Source organism: Herpailurus yagouaroundi, unplaced genomic scaffold, assembly GCF_014898765.1.
Source record: "Herpailurus yagouaroundi ecotype Mexico unplaced genomic scaffold, PumYag 139, whole genome shotgun sequence".
In the NCBI taxonomy this organism is placed as follows: domain Eukaryota; kingdom Metazoa; phylum Chordata; class Mammalia; order Carnivora; family Felidae; genus Herpailurus; species Herpailurus yagouaroundi.
Genome location: NW_024412394.1, coordinates 12,848,974 through 12,864,511, shown reverse-complemented (window position 1 = coordinate 12,864,511; position 15,538 = coordinate 12,848,974). Strand labels below are relative to the sequence as shown.

At 40.8% G+C, this 15,538-nt stretch overlaps 1 protein-coding gene across 2 annotated transcripts in view; it reads right to left on the bottom strand.

Annotated features, from left to right (window-relative positions):
• LOC121029541 (mitochondrial uncoupling protein 4) overlaps window positions 1-15,538 on the bottom strand; it is a 56,443-nt gene that overhangs the window by 20,799 nt on the left and 20,106 nt on the right. Inside the window, exons 7-9 of one of the 2 annotated variants that reach the window (XM_040473691.1) lie at window positions 15,365-15,457; window positions 14,631-14,733; window positions 7,527-9,332 (exon numbers count right to left, since the gene is read on the bottom strand). In XM_040473691.1, the coding sequence (XP_040329625.1) occupies window positions 9,261-9,332; window positions 14,631-14,733; window positions 15,365-15,457 (268 nt within the window). In that variant the 3' untranslated portion in view covers window positions 7,527-9,260. Of the gene's footprint in view, window positions 1-4,958; window positions 4,964-7,526; window positions 9,333-14,630; window positions 14,734-15,364; window positions 15,458-15,538 lie in introns of those variants that run through there. The other variant, XM_040473690.1, reaches the window with a different exon arrangement.

Below are 15,538 nucleotides of genomic sequence, written 5' to 3'. Positions count from 1 at the left end.
GGGCGAGGCCTGCGGCTTGGCCTAAGGGGCTGGGAGGGCTGTTCCCGGGGCCACGGGGTGTCGGGGTCGCGATCCAACCTACTTCTCGAAAGAGCGCCTTCCGCCGCGGAGGGCGCAGTGGGCGGGCCTGGCGGATGGCGGGGTGGGGCTGGGGGTGGGGAGCGACACCGAAGTGGGGGAGGCTCTTGGCCGTCCACCTAGGGCTGCTGGAGCCCCGTGTGCCCGTGCTAGGCTCCGGAGGAACGGGAGGAGACCTGGGGGCGCCGAGACCTGGGGGCGCCGAGGCCCGGGCGTTAGGGCCGAACCGAACGCTCAGAGGGCCCGGGGCTCCAGGGCGGAGGCCGACAGGGATGGCCCTGCGCCCCGCGGGAGGGGTGCTTGCTTGCGGCCCATTCCCCATTCGGTGTTGTGACCTTGAGCAAGTTGCTTACCCTCTTCTTGAACCTGTTTAGTCGCTTGAATTGATGAAGTTGTTAAGAGGGTTACAATAAAGTATGAATGTATTTGGAGACTGTTACATCTTCCCCACAGCTACTGGGCTTGACTTGCTCTGCTTTTTTGGCCTAATTCCGGCTTCTCGGTTTTGCAGGCATTTATTCTTTTACTCACAGGGCTAGCGCAGAACCGGACTTAACAAAAGGAGGTCTGGAGGAACGGAAGAAACACGCCTTGGTATCTTGGTGTATCTACTACGGCAGGGGACCTCTTGGCTGTCCTCTTGTTCTGTTCCCTCATTGAAATCTTAGCAAGATAAGCCTTAGAAGACTGCAGGGGGAGGGAGTGGAAGGGGAAAGTGCAGGCTGGTGGTGGTGGTGGTGGGGTGGACTGTGTGTAGCTCCCAGACATATGCCTAGAATAGATTTTTGTTCATTCGCAAAGCCAGTCACGTTCATGGGAGTTTCTGTGTCACTCCTTCACATTTTGAAATATCATCAAGGGGCGCCTGGGTGGCTCAGTCGGTTAAGGGTGGGTCTTCACCCAGGTCATGATCTCACGGTTTGTGGGTCCTACCGTCCCTCCCAGCTGTGTGCTGACAGCTCAGAGCCTGCACCTGCTTCAGACTCTGTGCTTCTCTCTCTCTCTCTCTCTCTCTCTCTCTCTGCCCCTCCCCTGCTCTCTCTCTCTATTTCAAAAAATAAACATAAAAAAATTAAAACAAGAAAAAAGAAAAAGAAATACCATCAAATACAATGTAAATAAAATCAAGACAGTTCTTAACACAATCCTGGGCTATTAAATCTCAGCGTTTTCAATCTATCCAGGTTAGAAGTAACCTCCTTCTGCCGAAACCTCCCATGCTTACTTCTTTCAAGTTTTTTTTTTTTTAATATTTATTTTTTTAAAGTAAGCTCTAGGTGGGGCTTCAACTCATAACCCTGGGATCAAGAGGCACATGCTCTAGGGACTGAGGGGACCCCCAGTCTGAGGGGACTAGGGACTGAGTATCCCCCCAGCCTTCTCCCCCCATACGTTTTTTTTTAATTTTTTTTTAATGTCTATTTTTATTTTTGGGAGAGAGAGAGAGATTCAGAGAAAGAAGGAGATACAGAATCTGAAGCAGGCTCCAGGCTCTGAGCTGTCAGCATAGAGTCCGACATGGGGCTTGAACCCAGGAACCATGAGATCATGACCTGAGCTGAAGTCGGACACTTAACCGACTGAGCCACCAAGGTGCCCCTCCCCCCATACGTTTTAATGGCACTTTCACATTGTGTTGCGGTTGGCTTTGAGCACTTTGTCATCCCACCAACTTAAACACTCCTTGTGGCAATAACTGTTGGTTGCATTCCTGGGACCTAACATGGGGCTGACACAGTAAGTACTTGCTGGATGAATAAATACAAGAATCATTTGGTTTCCTTAAGAAGTTAGATTTTTATCTGATAAACTCATCCTTGACAATTCAGTTTCCAATTTTTCTGTAATGTTTTATATTCATGATGGAAGAAAAACATTTGATTTAAAAACATCTAGCAAGATCTAGGGGTACCTGGGTGGTTCAGTCGGTTAAGCTTCCGACTTCGGCTCAGGTCATGATCTCCCGGTTTGTGGTTCCAGCCCCACGTCAGGCTCTGTGCTGACAGCTCAGAGCCTGGAGCCTGCTTCAGATTCTGTGTCTCTGTCTCCCTGCCCCTGCCCCTGCATGTGCTCTGTCTCTCTCTCCTTCTCAAAAATAAACGTTAAAAAAATATAGCAAGATGTAGCTCAAATGTCTCTTCTTCATGACTCTACTGTTCACCCAGGCAGAACTGGCTAGCCTCCCCGCCCCCTCTGTTACATTTAGTTTTTGTGACATATGATGTCACACCATGCGATTGTTTACTATTTCTCCTTTTTACCCAAGTATGAACTTCTTAAAGGCAAGAACTCCTCTCATTTTTAATATTCTCAGTGCCTAGCACAGTACTGGACTTTCAGTCAGCACGCAATAAATGTTGAACAAGAGAATAAGCAGATTATCTGGCACTGTGTCCTTTATGGTGGAAGGAAGGAGTTCATTATAAAATGGTCTTATTATCATCTGGAATTGTTTGATCATCCCACGGAATAATGGAGGTTTCAATTCTCTGTTGCAGCTCAAGCAGTATAACCAAACTCTTACAGAGACCACAGGGCTGTAGATAGAGGAAATTACTTCTGTCTTCTGTTGAACTTGTCTCCTAACCTCCTTCCATGGCTCAGTGCCTTGACTCCTGAATGTCAGGGCATATCATGTGGCTATAATGGGCTGAGAACCTGTTCCTCCCATCCTCCCAGATGTTCCCAATGTCCCCCCTCTTCTGTGTCTGGGGGAGGTGGCTTTATTTGCCCTGCATTGCTCTGCTGCTGGACAGGGAGCTTAAAAAATCAGACCACTGTGCCGTGAGGATTAAGCTCCTGTTACCACCATCCATCTCCAGAACGTTTTCCTCATCCCAAACTCTGTAGCCATTAAACACAGACTTCTCATTCTCTCCCATTCCAGCCCATTAGTAACCACGATTCTCCTTTCTATGAATTTGGTTACCCCGGGTTATCTCACATAAGTAGGATCATACGGCCTGTGTCCGTTTCTGCCTGGCTTACTTCACTCGGCACCATGTTTTCAAGATTCATCCGTGTTGCAGCATGTCTCAGAATTCCCCTGCTTTTTAAGGTGGAGTAATATTACATTGTGTGTGTGTGCGCGCGCGCGCGCACACACACACACACACACACACACACACCCCATTTTGTTTATCCCTTCATACATCGTCTGTCAGCAGACACTTGGGTTTCCACCTTTTGGCTTTGTGAAAAATGCTGCTATGGACATTGGTGTGCAAGTAGCTGTTCAAGTCCCTGATTTCAATTCTTCGGGGTAGGGACCTAGACCCGGATTGCTGGGTCATACAATAATGCTATGTTCAGTTTTTTTTTTTAAGGAACCTCTACACTGTTTTGCATAGTTTTACATTCTCATTAGCCACGTTTCCCCACGTTTTCACCAGCACTTGTTATTTTCTGTTGTTGTTTTTAACAGCCATCCTCATGGGTATGAAGTGGTACTCATGAATTTTGCACCTATGTTCATAAAAGACGTTGGTCTGTAGTGGTCTTTTTTTATAAATAGATTTAAGCATTTGGGACAATAATAATAATAATTAAAAAAAAAAAGTCAGGGCTGTCCTGAGGTTTCTTGGTTGTGTTGGTGAGCTTGTAGTGCCACACAGAATCCTGGAACAGGACCAGATTTTAAAGGACAGGGAGGAAGGATGTGTACAAAAAGTACTGTTGTAATATTGGGAAAGTTCAGCTCACAAGGACTGTGGCCCTCCTGGAGGAGGTATATAGTTGGCAACTGAGGGAACATGATCAAAACTTGAGAACGAGTAAGAACCAGGAAGACAGATGATGGGAGCATCTGCCATTTCTTGAGTAATGGTAAACGTTCACGAATTCCCAGCCTAAGTGTAGTAGCTGGAGTCACAGAACTGCAGGACTCTCCCGCGAGACAGAGAGAGTGACAATTGGCAAGAGGGCCAAGAACAGAACCCCGAAGAACCAAAATTTAAGTACTGTGCAGCAAAGAAATAGCCAATAGAGACTGCAAGATAGGAAGCAGCAGGAGGGAATAGTATTTTGAAATCAAAGTAAAATATGGTATTTAAAAAGGAGAGCTGATTCTCCAATGTTTCAAGGAATTCCAGTGTTATTTTCCTCTTCGGTCCTCAGCCAGTGATCATGTCCATCACTGTAATTTATTAGATATCCTTTCTAGTCCCAGCAGAACCGAATTAATAGGAAAACTGGGTCAATGGCAGAGCGGGATTTATTATAAATTAACAAGCTTGTAGTGACAAGGTATGAGCATCCTTTTTGCTAACATTTCAAAGCTGACATCTAAATTAAGCCTGTTTTTATTTCAGTTGTGAAAAGTACAGATTGAGACTTAAAAATCATCTCTAAATTTATTATCGTCATTTAGAAATAACACCAGGGCAAAGCCGCACCAGGACACAACAAAACCTTTTACAACCCATCAGGCGTTTTTAAAACATTTATTTTAAAAATCAGAATAATGCGCTATATTTACTCACATATATTCCTGTTTGTTACCAGATATTTTCAGCAAACAGACATCTTTAAGCCTCTTCATCTGCTTTTATCAAACCTTCAAAGTGGCTCCTGCTGCTGTTGACAATCACAGCAGCCTGTTGGGGGTAAAGTATGGGGAGAGAAAAATAATCACGTATTCCTCAAAATTCAGAAATAATAAAACACTTGAGCGGGTAAATGTGCATTTGTATGGCACCAACCAAGGCCAAAATAGTGATGTAATTTCCATACACACTCTAAAATGAATAATATAAACTTGTCCCATTATTAACTATGAACTCACCAAATACTTTGTGTTAAACCCTAGAGTTTTGTGGAATAGCTATTAAACTGATGACTACTTCGTAAACATTGTAATAATTACGTATGTTCAAAAACACACGATCTTTTGAAAGTGCAGCTAAACAGTTAGTTTGGTGAAGAATCTCAGGAAATCAAGTGTTACTGACCCAACACAATTATTCTGAAGGTAGGAGGAAAACAACACATGAGTTTTTATCGATGTAAGGTCTTTAGAATTCATGCTCAATCATTCCTCCACACGACCTGTGGCATTTAGTAATCATATATATTTTGGGGGGAATCGTTTTTAAAGAATCCTGTGTGTGCATAAATGTTTTTCTCTCTCCACCCCCCAAAAATTCTCTGAATGCAACAAATACCTTCTGAGTGGCTTCTATTTGGAGTTTTAAGAGAAACAGAGATGTATTACATGGTCCTTGCTTGCAAGCAGTTCATTCTGTACGGGGGAAGGAGGCATAAATCCATATACACAGTCATGTGTTCTTAGGAGGGGAGGCAATGGGAGCACAGAGGTGTTGCAAATGTGGAAGTGTCCGGAGGTCATTCTAGATATTAAAGTAGGCTTTAACCCCAACATGAGGATGAATGGGCAGTGGTGACGGGAGCACACAGTGGGAACATGGCATGAGAAGCGGCCAAGTGAAGAACAGCTCCAGAGAAAGATGTGGAGGAATGCCTTTGCAAGAAGGTGGAGTGCAGGTATGCGGTGAAATGCAAAGGTTAGGAAAATGGCTTGCAGTCAGATTGAGAGGGGCTCGGACGTGGTATTAAAGATTTGTGCCTTTATTATGTGTGTATGAGGAGCAGCTGAAGGTAAGAACGTAGAGTGACGTGTCCAGAATTGCTTAAAGGAAGAAGAGTCTGCCACTCTGTGAGGGAGGATTTTCCCGTGACGCAGGCCATCTATATAAAAATTTGTATTGTAGTTTAAGGTCTGAGTAAACCTTAACCAAGCTTGAAATATGAGAAGTTAATCAAACCCAGGAAAAAGCAAGTCCCAACAAATTTTTAATCTCGTTTTGTTTTCCACATGACATCAATATAATGGCCCCCTTCAAGTATGTGCAAGTTAAGATTCTAGAAGATTCTAGAGTTCCAGCACTTCATCTTATAAAGGAATGGAAATCAAGAGAAGTGAAAAGACTTAATCTAGTTATACTACTTTGTCATAAGTAGAACCTGAGTTGGATAAAGGTCTTTAGAATTCAAGCTCAATCATTCCTCCACATTACCTAACATATATTTGTTTGGTAATCAGTTTTAAAGAATCCTAGTTTAACTGAGGAGAAGAGAATTGAATACTTCCCTCCTCCCACCCAATTTTTAACCCTCCTGTATTAAAATACACATTTTTTTTTCCAGTGGAGGTAATCTGTTTTCACAAACAGAAAAGAACATGTATAACTATTTTGACTGTAAATAAATGTTGTGGTTAAAAAATTGAAGATGATGGCAGAATAGCATTTTTTTACATTTAAAATCTCCCTGAATTTTCCTTTTTTTCTTAGCGAAGTGAAAGAAATTTCAGACTAGTCTTATGATAGACATTCTTAAAATAAGGAAGACAAAATTAATTGATTTATGTTATCTGTAGCTGTAAAAAAAAAAATTGTTGAGTACCTCACAGCAAAGAAATGCTGCCAATGAGCATAAAGACATATATAAAAATAAGACATGGTCCCACCACTAGTGGCTTATAATCAAATAGGATTTGGAGCACTTGATAGATACTTTATTCCTTACTGAAAGCAAATTTCAGTAATGTTATCTCTATTTAGATATATATGCTAATTCACTTATATGTATAAAGAACAAAGAATTGTATGTAACAATCGCTATATATTTTTCAATGAGAGAAAATCATTTGGGAAGAGAAAAATGCGGAAGCTAGAAGCAAAACAAACTTAAATGTTAGTTATTATCAATACTGAAGATAAATACTACATACAGTAGTAGTAGAAGAAAGTGAGATTGAAATGGTTACGTCTTTACTGAAATTTTAATTCCTTTTTATTTACTGTGGATTATTTTGAAGCAGATCAAGATGATTTCAAGTTGGTAAAAATAAAGTGAAATTCCAAGATACATTAATGAAAATGACTTCACTGGACAAGTATGAAATGGGAAGAGACATATGTGTTGGATATAAAGGATTTGGTCATATTATGGAGGGTCTTAATGCTCGAGATAAGGCATGGTGACTCCATTCTAAAATTTGGATTAAAGACCACTCAAATTTATTTAAAATGTACGAGACAAAAAAAAAATGCCATAAAGAAAAATCTACTTTTAGAAGATTCAAGAGCACTGGACTGGGTTGTTGTGAAGATAACATAAGGCATTTGTTGTATACCTAATTAGAATATACTAACTGCCAATTATAATAATAATTAGGAGATCTGTATTTTTATCCAGGCTCTGCCATCAAGTGACCTATGAGCATGAACATCTCTACTTCTCTGGCCCTCTGTTTCACAACATGTAAAATGAGAAGGTTAAACCAGATGATCCCAAGGAGTCACTTCAGGTTTAAAAATTCCAATTATTCATGTTGAATACAGAGATCAAGGAATAGTACTCAGTACTTAAGCAGTGTTTTTACCCCCAAACCCCTCAAAGAATAAAGCTAAACAAACTTTTCATGGTCCAGTTTGCATATTTTGATCCAGTCTTTACTTAATTTTAAAAGTTATAAAACATGAAAACCCAAGAGTCCCCCAAAGTGGTCCCAATGCAGAACACTTGGGAATTTAAGAACACAATATTATTTTAAATATATTTAACAACTCAATTCACACAGATTGACAGATGCAATGGAAAAGTAGACCACCAACAGATTCTGATTAAACTCCACAATCTGAAAATTTCATAGAAAAACAATAAGCCACTGCATATTCATACATCACATTAAAATATATATTTAAAGTATACATCCTCTTTTAAATGGCAGTGATTATACATTAGTGCAACCACAGAGCACTTGTAAACTTTTTTTTTTTTTTTTGTGGTTCAACATCACCCATGGACAACAAATTCTGTTTGGTCAACTCCACTGTCTTTCTTGGGTCTAAGCGTTTTGAGTTTTCCTATGTTGACAGTTATAGCCTCTACCTACAACTGTATCCATCTATCCAGAAATGCCCACTGTCTGTGGGTGTGGGAGCAGGTGGTATACAGGTCAACCTGAAGAAATCTCTCACCTTTCTAAAGTAAGAAAAAGGGTTTGATCTGATGATTAGAGACATGACCATATATCACAGGCAATTTATACTTCTCACTAGGCAGGAAGCTTTGTCAAAATGGAGTAAGGTTCAGGCCAGAGACGGCTTCAGTATGATTCCTTAGTTATCTCTCCTTCGGGCCCTTAGTGTTAAGGAAGGGAAGATAAGAAAGGATGCTTGTCAAAAGAGGCTGACATCATCTCAGCCTTGCTTTTAAAATGCCACAGTTTAAAATTCAAAGGCTGATAATGATAATAACAAGTTGCTTTATGAAAAGCAACTTAAGCTTAAGCAACTCAAGCAACTTAAGCTGTCCGCTTAAGCGTTAATCAAACAAGTTGCATGTTCTTATATATCGAGATTCTCAGGAGCAAGCAGCAAACTCTGGTCGCAATGGCATATGTAACGAAGCAAACACTCTTCTCTGCTTTCATCAAGACTCTGTCTGTGGCTGGCAGGAAGTCCTAAGCGTGTGCAGTGGAGTGCTGACCAGAAACACAGATCTAACTAAAGATGGGACACAGACAGAAGGGAGCTTCTTTCCTTGAAATCCAAACATCATGTCAAATTGACGTTTTTTGGTCCTCTTGGCAAGAAAAGGTACATCAACTTCCGTCACCACTAGGGAGACTCAAAATGTTTATTCATGAATTTTCAGTCACCTCCCTTTAATTTACAGTATGTGCATGTTAACAACAACAATGAATCCCCGAGTTTCAGCTGAAAATACAACAGTTTCAATGTATTTCTTAATCACTAAGTATGTATGTATTCTTCCACATTCCTATTATCTACTTCAGGTCTGAGATGCCCTCTTGTGGCACTTTTCTAAGTAGGCTCCTCAGCACAGAATAGCATCTCAAAGGTCAAATCTTCTGGCCCAAGGGAAGCGCTCAGGATTCAATCTTCTTGAAAATTCTGTGCTGGGTCTCACTGGGTGGCCTTGTGTAATCCAACCAGATTGCTTTTGAACAAAAAGAGGAGTCAAAGAGAACTTGGGTTTCCAGAGAAAAATAAAGTGCTGCCCCCTATAAATCACAGTCTCTGTGGAGTACAGTGTCTTCCTAAAGAGGTAGAAATAATAGGGGTGTGTGTTGTAGGTGCCCATATTTCAATGATACTGAACACTGTATCTTTAAGGGCTGCATCTTTAAGGGCTTAAAATGGACTGACTCCACTCATCTCTCTGATTTTTTCATAAGTAAGCCAGAACACCAGTGACCAAGGGGTCTGAAAGATTAACCAAAGAAGTTAGTGCATATTTCAAAGCGATTATGAATATTCTACATAGACGCATATACATCTTTGAATGACGAAGTCATTTTGAATCCACTTAGGCTGCAAACAAATATTTTGGTATTTCACCTTTAAAGAGCACTTTATAACTGACAAAACATTTTCATATCTTATTTTTCATAGATTTCTCTGAACAATTTACAATAGAAAGGAAAGGTACTGACACCCCTATTTTACACATGAGGGCAGTGAGGCTTGGCAATCGAATACCTATTAACATATGATAGAGCTAGACTACAGGCTTCTGGCTTCCATTCTAGGGTTCTTTTCACTGAACCATTACTAGCTAAAAGGCTAAGACTCTCCATGCCTGAATTCTAGGCTGGGCTCTTCTGTGTGTACTTTCTGTGTGGAGATGGACACGGAGACATTTAAGAACTTGAAACTGAAGACAGAAGATTAGCCCCTGAGATGTAAACCATAAACTCAACACCTGATCTCTCACAAAGTGGATAGAAAAATTCCCATTAAAGAGAGAAAAGAGCTTCCAGCTCAGGGAGACATGCCTATCTTGATATAACTGTGTCAAAAGGAATTAAAGGGAAGGGGGTTATTCAACAATAGAAGATATAAACGTGGAAGGAAATCACAGAGGAAACACTGGAAGGAATCGTCAGGGAAAGAGTATCTTGGATCCAGTTCCTGTATGGTTTAGTTCATAGGTTATAGGTAATATAGATCAGAGAAAAACTATCACACTAGAATCAAAATAGAAGCCTGAGCAATTAGACTATAAAATGCATTTGGTTAGACACTCTGTGAAGCAATATTTAGGTCACGTGTTTAGAAATACGGAGTATGTTATATGGGAGACGGAGACTTTACCGGTGGGCTTAGGAGAACACATCTTGATTAGTTAAATGTGTGAAGATGGACACAAAATAAAGAAGGTGAAGCCATGACGATATCATATTCTTGTGACAACAAAAATCAAGTGAGCCACGGATATAATTGCAATCAGATCAAGGAATTAGAGGTCTTGGTTAAGACTGGACATATTATATAATCATTCCTAACTGTTCTGGTAATCAGACTTCTGTATGCGAATGAAAGAAATATTAATTAGGGATTGAGCAAAGCAAGGCCATACTACTTTCACGTAGTGGAAGGGCCTGGGCTGAAGTTTAGCTGGGCTATGAATGGGAGTTGGACAGGGAGAGCATACAGCCACTAACAGGGGTACTACATAGATGGGATCCTTGGAGCGTCTGCACAGGATCACATGCAGGTGGTGCATGTGCACTTGGTTTTTCTTCACCAGTATAGTTATACTGCCGTAAAGAATCCAAGTGAATATGAACCCATGTGGTCTGCTCTGGTCTGGCTATTGCTGTGACTGCTCAAAAGAGTCCTTCTCCATGCCTTTCACTGTGGGGCTGAACACATAAGGGCTCTTGGGTTGATATTCTTAAATACTAAGATTACAAATAAGCTCTTCCTGTTATCTTTCTGTGTGCAGCAAGCAGCCTCCTGATTGTGACCTGCCTTCACGTACAGCTTGAATTTAGGAAGCACACTGTCCAAAGGACTTCAGCGTCTGGATCACTTGCCAAGTGTGTTTCTCCATGTGAAGGGGCCAGTGCCGTGGTCTGATCGTCAGTTTCAACGAATATGGTTGAAGTGAATCTGTATTTGCAAGGCCAATTTACTTGCAGGTTTCATGAGTCAGGTTTCTAAGCTCAGGGTCATGCACTGTGGCAGACCAACAAGGCAGTGCCACCCTGGAGATCTCTGCTGGTTAGCCAGCTGTTTGGGGAACATCTCTCTATCAGCACGCACTGTCTCTTTTCCCTGACGACTTCCATAGCTACCTGCAGGATCTTGAGAGATTCACTACACTGTATTAGCCAGGAGCATGGCTTCAGAGCTGAACAGACCCACAGCTAATTCCCAGCTCTGCCACATACCAGCTAAATGAACTTGGGCAAGCGTCTCATCCTTTGAGCCATGTTTTTCTCATCTGAAAAATGAGGATAACACCACCTGTTTTACTAGGTTCTCAAAGACTTCGCACAGTGCCTGTCCTATGTGAAGTACTCTTTTTTTCTCATTTATATTCCCTGAGTCTCACGCATAAAGAGAATGGGTCAGATTCAGTGGTCTCGGTATTCCTTTGGACTTGGATATTCTCCCTGCCCTCACGCCTCCTGCCCGATTTTTTCACCAATGGCCTCACCATCCTCACAGTCTCCCACACTAGACATCCAAAAGTCCCATTTCCTTTGTTCCCTCCCCACCTTTTACATAGAGTCAGTTAAGTCCTGTGGAGGTAACCATATATGTCTCTAGAATATATCTTTGCTCCATTTTTTACAATCATCTCCAGGATAGAGCACGGATAAAACTTCCTTTCTTGGGTCCTGGCTTTAAATGTATCTTCTATATTGCTGCCAAAGTAGTCCTGTCCCCAAACAAACCTGAGTACTTTTCTCCCATGATTAAACAGCTGCTTGCTTGCTCTGGGGTTTTCCCTAAACCAGCAAACTGACCCCAGTAAGGTCCTTTTATAACCCAGTCCATAGGTACTTCTCTAGAATTCTGTCCCACCACGTCTCCCCTGAGGACCTATTCTCCAGCTACACCGAATTTTCTGCAGTTGCCCCAACCTACTGGGTCCACGCATGAGTTGATCCCTAGGCTCATACTGCTTTTCTTGATAAATGCCTACTGATCTTTCAAAGCTCGGATCAAACGTGCCTCTGCAGAAGACTTTTGTGCCTTCCCAAACAGTCAGAGCCATGTTTACTTCACTACCCGTGTGCCCAACACATTTTGTTTATACCACTAGTAGAGCAGTAATACAAACTGCTTAGTAAGACCATGTCCTCTGGAGTCAGACTTGCTGGGTTTGCCTCCCTGATGCCACTAATTGATAACTACCTAGCCTGGCTGAGTTCTTTATACTCTAAGCTTTTGTTATTCCTCTCTAAGAGAGAAATCACAATAACCTACTGAAGAGATTGTTGGGAGAGTTCAGTGAGTTAATCCGTGAAAATGATGAGCACGGTGTTGGCGCTCTTACCAACTGATTTAATAATGTTAACTTTATTATTTCTGTAATTTTCACTATTTACATGTGTACATTTTCCATCACATTATAAGCTCCTCTCAGGCAAAAAACTTATTCCCTAGGGCTACCAGCACTTACGATAGTGCCTGGTTCATGGCAGGCCAAATCAAAATCCTCCTTTCCATTAAGAAACATCCATAGATTTGAGATAATTTCAGGATATAATCTAGACAATCAAAATAAGGTTTTACACTTGGGTACACTTTTGGACCAGCTATTGCCCAGGGCTTTGGCTATTAAATCTATGTTAATAGATACCTACTATTGCTTGGTGATGTCACTTATTCTCAGAGCTTCAATTCCCATCTATATGTAGACAGTGCTCCCCTCTAAATCTCCATCCCCATATTTTCTGTAAGATCCAGATCAATATACGAAGCTAGTTATCTAGACCTCTGTTCTTAGATGTCCTATGAGTATTCAAAGCTTAACAAATCTAGAGCTAAACTTGTTATTCTACCATGAAATCATCCCTACAAATGATCTCCGTGTTAGGATATTACATCATCCGTTGCTCAGGTTGGGAATCTGGGAATGAAACCCAGCATTTCTTGCCTTCTTTGACCATTTTCCCCTCCTCATCCAGTCATGCTTGTCATGCTTCCAGCTCCTTGCTTTTTCCTAAATTATTTTGTACATCTATCTTTTTCTTTCCCCATTGTGGTACTCTAGTCCGCACTATCATTATGTCTCATCTACTACTGTTCCTGGCCTTTCTCTAATCCACATGGCAGCTGGAATGATCTTTTTATTTATTTTTTTTATTTATTTTTTATTTATTTATTTTAAATTTTTTAACGTTTTATTTATTTTTGAGACAGAGACAGAGCATGAACGGGGGAGGGGCAGAGAGAGAGGGAGACACAGAATCGGAAGCAGGCTCCAGGCTCTGAGCCACCAGCCCAGAGCCCGACGCGGGGCTCGAACTCACGGACTGCGAGATCGTGACCTGAGCTGAAGTCGGCCGCTTAACCGACTGAGCCACCCAGGCGCCCCTGGAATGATCTTTTTAAAAATACACGTATCATCAATCCAGTGCCCCTCACTCTTATGGGTCCTATGACCCTTCCCACACTGATCTCTGCCTCTCTCTGGCCTCACCTGTACCTCTCTCCTCCATGTCTTCATGCCTCGGCCGGCTGGGTTTCCTTCAGTTCCTCGAACTCCTCATGTTCTCTGTCCATGCCAATGATTCCCTCTACCTAGAATGTTTTCTCTGCTCTTTTTTACCTGGCTAAGTCCTACCCATTCTTCAAAACTCAATTCTAAAGTCCATTGTCCATGGAGGTATTCTTCATCTCCAGGCCTAGGCTGTATGCCCTTGCTATATATTGCCATAGCACCTTGCACTTTTCCTCTACCACTCATCACTTCCAGTTTTTTATTCAGTGTTTGGCCTTATCAAACCAGCAGCTCTGGCACTAGAGCAGGGGGGTGAGACTCTTCTGTTCATCCCCCCAAACCAGGCATTGAGTACAGGGCTTCGCATGGAGTAGGTGCTCAATAAATATTATCATATTGTGTAAAGTGTTGATTGTTTGAATTTCTAAATGCACGACTCAGTCTTTCAAATATGTTCCAACTTACAAAGTCCTTGAGTACCCTGTGTTTATTATATATGTTGTTACTTGAATAAGTCTCACACTACATCTTTGTTCACCTCCATAAAAAATAACATCCAGACCTAATAAAAATGACATAAGGCTTTCTTACTAAGCAGAGCTTTGTGGTGATAAGTATTAATGGATAATGCAACATTTGCCACCAAAGTAACAAAAATTTGTTTGAAACAGTAACATTTCCATAGGAATGGTCTCTAGCATAAAATCTTTATACCTGTCCCAAACTACAGTACTTTGACTAAATAGACCACTAAAGGTTTTTAAATTGCAGAAAAACCCTCTCCTCTGGCTTTATAACAACAGAATATCAACTTATTTATTTCTGGATGTAACTGAATTATTTTACTTTATTCTACCAAGAAAGGTAACAGGACTCTGAGGAGAGGTAAAGAGAAAACAAAAAAAAGATATAAAAAAGAGAAAGAATTGTGGTTTGGGGGCAGAGCCATGCTAAAAACCAAAAGAGAAAGGGGAAGATATTTACAGATTAAAAGCAATTTAAGTACAAAGAAAACAAAAACAGGAAAAACCTGACGTTACCATTCTCAGCCAAGACGGTAAAAAGCCTTTATATAGACTCATGAATCCTTCTCCTTGAACAGCCTGAATCAAGCAGTCAGTTGATGATTTATACAAAAGTCCCCTAAAAAGGAAGGAAGACAGTTCTACTAAATTTCTTGTGTGTAAATGGATGTGTAAATAAAACATAAATAAAAAATAGTCTAAGCAAACTTACTCTAATGAAACTTAAATATTTTCTGCTAGCTTAGAACAAATAATATTTGTAGTTCAGTATATATAAATCACCTCTTTTGAGTTTAAAGGTATTTTCTTTAGATGTCTAAGGCTGACTCTTCTGATTCATCCCACCCTTAGTCTTATACTTAGAATTCGCTCTACCTGATCTCTTCCAGAGAGAATATAGTGTTTTATATCAAATCAAATTCTCCGTGTTACCTGTAAGTCATAAGCTTCTGAAGAAAGTGCTCTGTAAATTCTCAGCAGAGTATATTTTCATAAACTCTTTGAAAACAATAAAATCACAATAAATACCTTGTGTCTAAATAATATGATCATTAAATTAGTTTATATCCTCAAATGCACAGTACTTTTCCATCAGACAAAGAGCAAGTAAATACATACAAACAGTTTGCTCGTTGAACACACGAACACATGTATTCATTTCTAACAAGAATAAATGCAGGGAAACATCTTAAAGAAACATTATTATTACAGACATTCGAACACATGAATAGTGAAGACTTTCTATCTACCTTCCTTGTTTATCTCGTGGTTGATTCATTATTCGGCTTTTGATGACATCAGCAGGTGTTCCCAGAATAGAAGCTACCAGGCCAGAACATAAACTGTAAATACAAAGAAATGAATTTGAAAGATAATAAACACAGGGGTTTCTAAATTTTGAGAAAGGGAAATTTGATATGTAG